Here is an 11,673-nt window from a genome sequence, read left to right as displayed (position 1 = left end):
CATTTGAATTATCATTTCACTTCTTTTTCACAAAAATGTCAATAATTTGTTAACCCGACTGTCTGTGAAAAAAAATTATGGACAGCTGGAAGACAGCCGACAAATGTATGTATGTATTAGTAAATCAGAGTTGTATTTGAAGGCAAACTGTTTGGTGTAAACGCCTAGTTAATGAATTAAGCCAGAAATCCTCTTATGTGACGAGGCCTTTAAGGGCTGAGTACATAAGCTGCGTTGCCTGCTTAGGCCGCCATCAGACCATCTGCTTTTTCACATGTATGTTGTCACTTTGGGTATACTAATATACAGAACAGCTGATTCATACATGTGAAAAAGCAGATGGTCTGATGGCGACCTTACCTTGCTTGCTTCTGATAAAAGAATAAAAAAGAAAAGGGCAACCCAGTTCGAAATTTGCTCGGCCTTCTTTATTCTTTCATTTTTATTATGTCAGAAATGAAGCAGGAAAGCAAGGCAATAAGGCAAGACAGCTTATGTACCCAGGCCTTTATGCCCTAAACACATCCAACGTTTGAGTAAAGTTTTGTGTCATTTCGGATAGTCCCAATTTACATTAGGCGAGTTTACTTGCGGCAAGTCCCAGTTTGTAGAAGAGACACGTAAGGGGAATGGAAATGGAAAAAAATTGCTTGTACCGGCAATTATCTGGCAATTAATTTTATATTTTTCGTATTTGACATAATTTCATTGTTTTGAAAACAAAACTTGTCGGAACAGAATTGCCTTTTATAAACGCAAGAGGCAAGTTTAAAAAGGAAATAGAAAAATTGCCGCAAGTAAACTCGCCTAATGTAAATTGGGACGTAGATGAATAAAAGACAAAGTGCTGCCAAGTTCCAATTTTTTCTTTATTCTTGTACCAGAAATGCCACAAACGTTGGATGTGTTTAGGGCTTTAAGTTAATCCCTCCAACGGCGATGATAACTATGAAGGCGTCACTCGATATTTTGTAACGTCTTGACGCCGTTAAAAATTAACACGACTTCATTTTCTGTCCTAGACTCACACTTCGCGAATTTATATCGTAAAGTGAACACGCGTTTTTGTCAACGCCGAGTGGGAAATATTGGAAATTCTTCAAAAGAAGTTTTTATTGTATAACTTTTGAAAGAAAAAAAACAAAAAAGGTAATTTTTAAAAATTATTAATTTTTAACGCCATAAGTGTTATTTGTTATCTTTGGTTGCAAAAAGAAATACAATTTACCAGACGAATATGATTGTGTATTACGTAAAGACTCTTCATGGAAAACGTCAAAATGAGAAAAAAGAAATTTATGAGGTTTTTGACGGGGTAAATTTAGCATTTTAGTGATTTCGAATTATTTAAAGAAAACAAGGCCGTCAAGGCATCGTTTTAGTTGATTTCAATTGACTTTTTTTGTTGTGTAGAAAAAAATTGAGTCACAAGGTAGTGCTGGCCGCAAATTCTACTTTCATAATCTCAAACCTAACCTAAAAAATTGCAAATACATATCCACTTTTTCATTAACATCGTGCATGGTGTTTTATTGTTGTTGTGTGGATGTGTGTATATAAAAGATGATGTGTATGTGGCTTGGTGATCCACACACTGATGTATATATTGTATATACAATTTGATGCCATCGTCTGGCTTGCCTGTCATCTTTCACCATACATACATTCATTGTATGGGGGTTTTTCCAAGAGCTTTAGACTTTTTTTATATTACGTTTTCGTCCCATTTTTAATTAACATGTTCTGGAAGTTAACTTTTATTGTTCAATGTAAATTTTCGTACAACAAAAACGTTATAGAAATCTCCAGTGGTAGAGAAAAAAAGAGTACGCTCTCATAAACACTGTTGGGCAGAAATGCTCGGCCTCATACACAAAAGTGTAAAAAATACATGAGTCTCTCGCAATTTGCCCACCATTGCTCATAAAGTACGTGGATGAAAAGCTTTCATTACTCCGTGCTTTCAAATGTCTTGTAAAAACAACTTGGCCTGCTCAGCAGCTCTGCTTTACGACAGAAAAAATGAGATTTTTGTATTATAAGAGTACCAATCATGTTTGCTGTTTGAAACATTTTTTTTAAATTAAGTTCCATTCTAAAATATCTGTGTCAATGACCTCTTTCTTTTTTAATGATGCCGGCTTTGTTTTATACAAAAAAGTACTCTCTAATTCAAATGCGTGGCAAGGTGTTAGAAGAGTAATACTTGGTTTACATTTACGAAATACACACGATTTCAACTGTCAAATCCATATGTTAAACGTCAAATGAAATCCAATGGATTTCCGATGAGATTTGATTTGACGTTTGAGCTATGGAATTGACAGTTGAAATCGAGTGGATTTCGTAAATGTAAACTTAGCATTAGACTACGTTTACATTAACAACCATTTTCATTGTAACTACTTTTTGTCGATATTTCTGTAAATTATCTGTCAGGTATATCAAGTGTTAATGACTAAGAGCACGTTTACATTTACGAAGTCGAGTGGTTTCAAGTGTCAATTCCTTTGCGTATACGTCAAATGAAAACTCATCTGAAATCCATTGGATTTCAATTGACGTATAAGTAGTAATGATTTCATTGAAAAGAATTTTGTGAAATTATGCGTTCTTAGATCGAGTACCATACTAAAGTAATGTTATGAACTTGCTGTAGTGGGGAACTCGATATAAGAAGCCTAATTACTTAAAATTATTTCATTGAAATCGCTCTAGTATGGACCGGAAATAAGAAATGGAATTGACTGTTGAAATCGAGTGGATTTCGTAAATGTAAATATACTCTAAAGGGTACGTTTAGATTTACGAAATCTACTTAATTTTAAATAATTCCAAATAACATAAAAATAAAAGTTTTGTAAATCTAATCATACTTCTACGTTTTACTGGATTTAGTCTACTGGATTTATATATAGGTCTAAAAACGTTGTTTGGGTATTTTTTATTACACGTTTAGGATGAAAAGAAGTATTTTATGGTAGCAAATTTCGAAGTTCCAAGTTTCATAAGTAGACCCTATAACATTTTGAAAACCAAAATTTGTCACTTCTACCTTATATAAATGTGCCTTGCTTGTTACATAAAATTTGGGAATGCCTTTGACGACATAAATAGATTGCAAAATGTCAACAATTGCATGTTTCTTCGTAGTAGGAAACTAAAGCCACGTTTACATAAAACCCTACAATCTACTGCAATCACATTTTTCCTACAACAACTCTAAAAATAAGTGCGTGTACTATATATTTTTTTAATAACATTAAGGAAATTTGTTCAGTAACATTTAACAAGTATGTAGAAGGACAAATTATTATTAAAAAAACGTTTTTAAAATATGGTAAATTTCCATTGTTTACATTATATACTGTGTCGTCTTTTAATTTTAAAAGTCCTCGAATATTTTTTGTTTTATAAAAATTATTTTTAAATGTAAACAAACAACCTTGTGTTCCAATATAGTGTTGGTGTTAATCGCTCTGTATACACAGCGTTAATGCATTTCTTTTTCTTTTCTATTATGTTGTTTTTGCCTTCATGCAAACGTTCCCACGACTTTAACACAATTTCACTCTAATTAGAAGCATTTTGGCACATTGCCCACAATGATTAGATGCAAATTGCATTGGAAAAACAAAATATATGCGTAATGTAAAAAAAATCACGTGTGGGGTGGGAAAAGGATTGGCGGCAAAAGAATGTGTTGCAAACTTGAACTACTTCCCTCGTCAGATCGTGAATATTTTTTAGCAAGTCTTAAAAAAAGTTGGCCTTGTTAGACTTTTTTCAAGTTCATTGACATTGATCGAAGATTGCGTTTATCATAGATTACTACGTAACCAATGATCTGTCGTTATGACGTAAAATATACGAAGAAAATATATTTTTTTCAATGGTAGTTTTCAAACAATTTTAAAAAGGCAAAATAAGTTGTTTTTTTCAGTAATTATTGCACTGAAAATAAATTGCAAATTGAAAATTTTAATACATTTTTAGGGGTTTTATGGTTTTAGTATATTTAGGTTAACATTTAGGAAAAATTTTACCTCTAATATTGACAAGTTTTCGATTAAATTGGATGTATTTTTAGCCTTATGGCATGTTTACATTAGAGTTTTTTCGGATTAACCTACTTCATAAGGATTTATCTGACGAATGTGCTATGAAATTGACAATTGCGAATACTTTGGAAGTAATTTTATCCTTGTGGCTATTCTACACGATATGTTTTTTTTTTAAATGTTTTACATATGCGTTGTATGTAAAAAACATATCGTATAGAATAGCCATTATAAGGATGTTTACATTCAGTTTTTTTAATGTACAACAAGAAATATTTTTCAAACTATGAAAGTTTTTTGCCTTAAGACCATAAATATGACTAACAATTAAATTTTGAAGTCTGAATATTTAAGTTTAAAATATTGAATTTGTATTTAGTTGCAATTGATTGCATAATTTATAATTTTTATAAGATGCAGGGGCTGCATTACTTTTATATGAGAAATTAAAATGAAATATGTATGTTCTTTTATTTGAATTTTTTATTTTCTTTATAAAAGTTTTGATTTGAAATTTTCAAAGAACAAGAATTGAGTCCCACGTTGATTTTTAATAATTGAATGTCAATTTACAACACAACACTGATATGCGCATGGCATATCATGGCAAATACTTTATTTATTTGACAGATATTAAATGGCATTGACCATTTAAATGAAGGCATATTATTGCAACCTGTTTGGTGTAAATGACACTTTAAAACAGAAGTTCTTGTTATTACAGAATATTTGATTTTTTAAATTCAAATTAAATTAAAATTTAAGTTGTTAAATTTTATGCACTGCATTTTTCAAAATATTAAAATTGCAAAGGTAATGATTATCCTTAAAAAGGCAATGATAAACAGATTTAATAACTGGCCTGTTCCAGAACTGCAAGAATCTACTAATATTTTACTATTTTTTCCGATAAAATAAAGGAAAACATGTTATTGTAGTAAAAAAATAGTAGCTTCTTGCAAGTTCTGGAACAGAGCAAATAATTGTAATTTATTTTATCGTGCCAGAATATTTGTTTTTTTTTAATTAAATTAATAATGAATATCATCAAAAAAGCGAATATCATATCATCAATTTTCACCATATGTCTGGTCATCAAAGCACTAACATTTTTATAAATTTTTAATTATTCCCTACAAATGTGTTTTTGTGTATGCCCTGTTGCGGAGCATTCAATTATTTACTATCACTGAAATTTTTTTTCCTTTATAAATTTAAAAAGTTTTGCAAGTTGTTTGATAGGGGAACACTTTATTATATTATTATATATTATTTTTCCTAAAAATTCCTTGACAAAAAGTTTTCTTTTAAAAAATGAAGAATTTTATATTATAATCAGTCTTCTTAAAACTGATTACAAAACAAACCAAAACACGGCATTCTAGGAAATTCATTTAACTTCAAGTACGCCATCAAACATATTCCGACTGTGAGACCTTGAGAATATTTTTGATGATTTATTTTGTGCTGATAAAAGCCCAAGTATGCTGATTTCTTATCTCAAGAAGTCCAAATGTGAACGTATTTTAGTTTTATCTATAAAGCAAGAATGTGTGCGGCGTCGTGTATACGTAATGTATACGCATTTTTGTTACGAAACGTTAAGGTTTAACTAACTTATTTATATTGTATGTTCTTCTGCTAACTAACATGACAACTGTCTGCAACATATTTCCTCATTCTTTTCTTATTTCATGATTTGAAAAGAAAACCAAACAACATGCAAAACAGACGACTTATGTAAACGGTGATAATTTATACATGGAAACAGAGTTCTTTTTCGCTTGTTTGACGTCTAAAATCTTGACGCACATCCCTCTAAACATTGTATTATTGTTGGTATTTTTGTTTAACACTTTGGCTGGCACATGATTTTATTTGGAAAGAGCAGCAAACTTGGCGGAGAAGTTTTTCCATTTCCTCGTATTGAACAAAAGTTTGCGCAAAAAAAAGCTTTTTCCTTGTCTTTCTCTCTATTTGCGTGTGAGAGAGTCTTTCTCTCGTTATTTCTGCTTATTGATGATTATGCAATAATGGCCATGAATTTACCTTTGAACATGTGATACAGAATTTCTTATCTAGTTCTGCTTTTTGTTCTAAGATATCTCTTTATGGGAAATAGATAACAAAGTTCTAATCAAAAGAATACCAGAAAAGAGATATCTAATCAAAAAAGGTGAAGATTTGTTACGTCAAAAAACTTTTTTTTTTCATTTCTTGTATTCTCATTGAGATTTTCCGTATTTCGCATTCTGTCATTCTCTATTATCTCAATATGATTTTTTCATGGCCACAAAAGCTCGCTCTCTCTCTCCCACTTTATCTTACATCCATTTCTCTCTCGCTAAACTTAATTTAGTGTGGGATGTTCTTGAGCTGTGCGTTACATTTCACTTGCTATCTGAATAAAATTTTATTAACGTTTAAGTTGCCGTCCGGTACAGACCTTAGTTCGGGTTTTTGGATTTTTGATTTACCTCTGTGATAACCACAAAACAAATAGTATGTTAACAAAAAATAAATAATAAGATAAATGAAATATAACTTAAAAAGAAAAATAATTTGAAAACAAAAAACAATATACAAGAACATTAATTGAAAACAAAAATTAAATAATAGTGGGTGCAATTACAAACAATAACTAAATATTTGGAATTTAAACAAAATTAAATAAAGAATTAATCAACAAATGTGAATTAATTAAAAACAATTGAATAAGACAATAAAAAATATTTTAAATATTGTGCCTAAACTTTATGAAGAAAAATAATTTATACCTCTTCCTGCCAACGTCCGACATCCCCTATGATTACCATTAATGAGAAAAAGGAAAATCCGTTATGCAATCCTACAATTACACACCCTGTTGTTAAAAGGGTTGCCACATTATCGCAACATATTAGAAAAAAATTAAATAACTGGCAACTGAAAATTACCACGAGCTATTTTAAACAATTTAGTTTAATGCTAAAAAGATGTTTTGGCCTTTGCCTTGCATTTAATTTTCATTAACAACCAAACTTGTGACGTAACACCTTCAACAAACCAGCTGAGATTTGATTTTACTCGCAGTTGTAGTAGTGGCCTCCCATAAGTAAACTTTGAACTTTTGTTAAAATTTATTGGATACCAATGTAGAATAATAGAGCTTAATAAAGTATAATAGTAACGAGTATACACTCAGATGTTATATTAGTATCCAGTGCTCTCTTTCTCTCTTGGGTGGCCTGCCAATCCCCCACATATTTATGTAACGGTCAGAACTTTTGCAATTTTATGTTATCTTTTTCTTCCATACTCTTCTTCTTTTTCTTCAGCGGTTAACTTTTTTATCTGCTCTTTCTCTTTTTGAAACAATTTGCTGCTTTTCTTATTTTCTAATCTAAAAATAAAAGCTCTTGCTACTAGTTTGTGTTCTTGGTCAAGTATTTATTTTTTTGGCATTTATTTTATGTGGTTGTTCGTTTTTAGTTGTCACATTTGGCCATGAGAAGAAAACAGTAAACGTCATCATATGGTGTATTTGGCTAGCAACCATTGACAAGACATTGTGCGCCTACTGGCTGGTTGGCTGGCTTTCTCTGGTGTTATGGCGATTGTTGTATAACAATTTCTTTTCATTAACAAACTTTTGCCAACAACAAATGCTAATATTATGCAATACTGTTTTTGGCTAAAACATTCTTGAGACAAAAAGAAAACTGACATGATTATTTGTGCAGTGCTTAGCAACAATATTTTTAAAAAAAATATTATGTCTCTCATACATACACTCTCACAAAATGTACCTACCATATTTTGCCAACCACGTGTTTTGTTTGCTCAGTCATGAAGACTTGTATTGGGCGATGAAGTAGGCAAAAGTTGTTGTTGTTTCTTGTGAAACTTGATAATGATGAGCTAGCAACTACTGCCTCAGTTTGAGAGAGAGCGAACACATGTTTTTGTTAATGGATTCTTAACATTTTAGATTGGATGGGTACTCACGGTCAATGATCTTAATTGTTAATATTTAAGAAAGTTAATTTATGGATATTACCATAATGTTAAATTGACTCGTGTTGTGTGTAAACCTGTTGTTAATGACATCTTATAATAAATGTCTGCCTCTCTCTACCTCAAATGGCGTTGAGATGTCAAATTTACATTGAACAGGAATTCATACAGGGGCCTTTGATAGAAAATAACAATAAAGCCACAATCAATGTTTAATAATGAACTTAAATTACAAATAAGCACTTGTTTATGACAAACATCAATCATGGTTATTTGTGATTCAGTTTATTTGCATTCATGGTTGCCACATATGATCACTTTTATTAAGGGGCTTGGTTACACATCAAGTCTTGAAAGGGATAAGTAAGGTGTCCATTATGGATAGCAGCGCAACTCCAGCTGCGTAGTAGTATATTATAGCTTTTTGCCGGGTTAAGCGTCTTTATGCGAATTTATTTGACGTACATATACGCAATGGAGTTGACATTTGAAAGTCAATGGGTTTATTAAATCCGGCTATATGTAAATGTACTATGACTTTAAAAGAAATTATCAACGACAAGAAAGCAAATATTAGCTTCGTTCCAATAATTTTTTAATGGTAATAGTTGCAAAAGGGCAACATTCCACATACACGTCTTTTCAAAAATACGGGAAAGGACAAATGGCAGAAACGTAAAAAAAACTAGAAAACGCTATTCAGCGTCAGTTTTGTTTAAAGAGGAGTGAAATTTTGCATGTTTTTCGTCATGGTACACAACTGTTGCTTATAATAGAGACATGACAACACTTCAACTTTACTTAGAAATCAGTAATGTCAGTGAAGTCTTGGGGCATGTCTACCTGCCGGGATAAACATCTCCATTAAGATTTATTTCACATATACGCAATGGAACTGGCATATGTAGCCCAGTGGTTTTATTATATATCTAGTTCTATGTGAACCTAATATCATGAGGCTAATTACTCTATCCTGATTTATTTGACATTTTCTTAATTTTATCGAATGAGCAACTTGCGTATAAGTTTTGTTGTCCGACTTCAGCATCAATGGCAAATTCAGTTGCAAACATTTCAACATTTGAAATAGTTTCTAGCACATTTTATACTCCTAAATACATACATATCTATGTAGAAGATACCAAATTTTCCTTTCTTTGTCAAGTATTATGTCTGTTCCAGAACATGGAAACACAAATGTTTACTATTGGTCTGTTCCAGAACTGCAAGAATCTACTAATTTTTACTATTTTTTCCGATAACATAAAGGAAAAAAATGTTATCGTAGTAAAAAATAGTAGCTTCTTGCAGGTTCTGGAACAGAACATATGATAACTATTTTTTACTACGATAACATTTTTTCCTTTATGTTATCGGAAAAAATAGTAAAAATTAGTAGATTCTTGCAGTACTGGAACAGAGCATATGATAACAATTTTTTCTTTATGATATCGAAAAAGTAAAATTAGTAGATTCTTCCAAGTTCTGTACCCAAAAATCATAAAACAAAAATTGACTCAATACTTTTGAATTTTTGTAATATGTAATATCAAAATATATTAATAAAAAAAAACTAATTTCAATTTAATTTTTTTTGTTTTATAGCAAAATGGGTAAGGACGTTGTTGATCCCCTTGGATTCCTTAAGGATTTCGCTGCTGGCGGTATCTCCGCTGCTGTCTCAAAGACTGCTGTAGCCCCCATTGAACGTGTCAAGTTGCTTTTGCAAGTACAACACATTTCCAAACAAATCAGCCCCGACAAGCAATACAAGGGTATGATTGACTGCTTTGTCCGCATTCCAAAAGAACAAGGTTTTGCTTCATACTGGCGTGGTAACATGGCTAACGTTATCAGATATTTCCCAACCCAAGCTTTGAACTTTGCCTTCAAGGATAAGTACAAGCAAGTAAGTATCGTCTTTAAACCACAAACATGACTCTTAAAACATCTATGGAACAAATTTCTAATGTTTTTTTGTTGATTACCCTAGGTTTTCTTGGGTGGTGTTGACAAGAACACTCAGTTCTGGCGTTACTTCTTGGGTAACTTGGCTTCCGGTGGTGCTGCTGGTGCCACTTCTCTCTGCTTTGTCTACCCCTTGGACTTTGCCCGTACCCGGTAAGTTTCCACAAATTCTTTATATCAAAGAAAAGTCAACAAAACGCACATAAATAACGTTATTCTTCTTTATATTTTCTTCCCCCCAGTTTGGCTGCTGATATCGGCAAATCCAGCCAACGTGAATTCACCGGTCTTGGCAACTGCTTGGCTAAGATCTTCAAATCCGATGGTCTTGTTGGTTTGTACCGTGGTTTCGGTGTATCTGTACAAGGTATCATCATTTACCGTGCTGCCTACTTCGGCTTCTACGATACTGCTCGTGGTATGTTGCCCGATCCTAAGAACACCCCCATCTACATCAGCTGGGCTATCGCTCAAGTTGTTACAACTGTTGCTGGTATTGTATCCTATCCATTCGATACTGTCCGTCGTCGTATGATGATGCAGTCTGGTCGCAAGGCTACCGATATTATCTACAAGAACACAGTGCACTGCTGGGCCACCATTGCCAAGCAAGAAGGTACCGGTGCCTTCTTCAAGGGTGCCTTCTCCAACGTTCTCAGAGGTACTGGTGGTGCTTTCGTACTTGTATTGTACGATGAAATCAAGAAATTCTTGTAAATTCATAATTCAATTACCAACTCTACCTACATCTACAGTTAATAAATATTTTAATTTAATATTAAATTTATTTAAATTTAAAACAAAAAACACAATCCCCATTGTAATTTAATTGAATCATTTATTTTGGCAAGAATTTGGAGGGGTGGTGTACCAAGACCTAATACACCCCCACAAAAAAGCACACTCCAAGCAACAAAACACACTAAACAAAAAACCATGCAAATTTATGTTGTAAGAACAAAAACAAATACGTGTTCTAAAGAAATGTCGAATAAACGGCCGAAAGTATTGTTTAGTTCTTAAGTGTATCGAAATCAAATAACTCACACAGACACAAGAAGAAAACAAAAAAGAGAAGTTTTAAACAGAAAACAAAAACGATAAATTAATTGATGATAGCAAAGGACAGTTACAAACAACCAACAACTACCAATACTTAGTACGTGTTCACACTGAAACAAAACTAAGGTTTAAAACAAATAAAAAACTATAAAAATAGTAAAAAAACGTTTTTTGTCATTGTTAGTTAAATCAAGGGATGTGGGGTAAAAAAATATTGGTATGGGGTAAAAAAATATTGGTATGTTGCTGAGAGCAGCCAACCTAGTGACAGCTGTTCTGATATCAATTGTGCTGCTTTTCCAATAAAAAATTAGGGGGTCGATTATGCATTGCCACTAAACTTGAGTTGCGTTGTCAATTGTCGGCACAACTGAGATGAAACTTTGGAGTAGCTATGATGTAATAAAGAATTTTTTCTAGCTTTAACGAATTTTTATCACTGCGCGAAAACTTATTATCATTTGCATACCACATCATACCTCTCTTAATGATCATTTCATAATTAACTTATAACTTATACGATATATTTATTATTAATCTGTTGCTTTAAATTTTGAGTAGCTATGACGTAACGAAGAATTTTATA

At 32.1% G+C, this 11,673-nt stretch overlaps 1 protein-coding gene across 2 annotated transcripts; it reads left to right on the top strand.

Annotated features, from left to right (window-relative positions):
- Nucleotides 1–855: 855 nt before the first annotated feature.
- Nucleotides 856–11,252, top strand: sesB (stress-sensitive B). Of its 2 annotated transcripts, none has more exons than XM_073978795.1 (4): nt 856–1,149; nt 9,663–9,966; nt 10,051–10,178; nt 10,268–11,252. In XM_073978795.1, exons 2-4 carry the CDS (start codon nt 9,667–9,669, stop codon nt 10,740–10,742), a joined length of 903 nt encoding a protein of 300 aa, XP_073834896.1. In that variant the 5' UTR covers nt 856–1,149; nt 9,663–9,666; the 3' UTR covers nt 10,743–11,252. The 2 variants fall into 2 exon arrangements, with proteins under 2 accessions (XP_073834896.1, XP_073834895.1); XM_073978794.1 differs by lacking the exon at nt 856–1,149 and adding an exon at nt 6,334–6,563.
- The last annotated feature ends 421 nt before the right edge of the window (nt 11,253–11,673 follow it).

This window comes from Musca autumnalis, unplaced genomic scaffold (assembly GCF_047663935.1).
Source record: "Musca autumnalis isolate F117 unplaced genomic scaffold, ASM4766393v1 scaffold_3, whole genome shotgun sequence".
In the NCBI taxonomy this organism is placed as follows: Eukaryota; Metazoa; Arthropoda; class Insecta; order Diptera; family Muscidae; genus Musca; species Musca autumnalis.
Note: the sequence above shows the minus strand (reverse complement) of the source record. Positions and strands in the feature narration are given on the sequence as shown.

What these genes read in the sequence shown, in the direction of transcription:
- sesB (XM_073978795.1), top strand. Translation starts at nt 9,667, where the DNA reads ATGGGTAAGGACGTTGTTGATCCCCTTGGATTCCTTAAGGATTTCGCT. An exon ending in TCAAGGATAAGTACAAGCAA is followed by an intron (nt 9,967 to 10,050) that starts GTAAGTATCGTC and finishes TGATTACCCTAG; the next exon opens with GTTTTCTTGGGTGGTGTTGA. An exon ending in TTGGACTTTGCCCGTACCCG is followed by an intron (nt 10,179 to 10,267) that starts GTAAGTTTCCAC and finishes TCTTCCCCCCAG; the next exon opens with TTTGGCTGCTGATATCGGCA.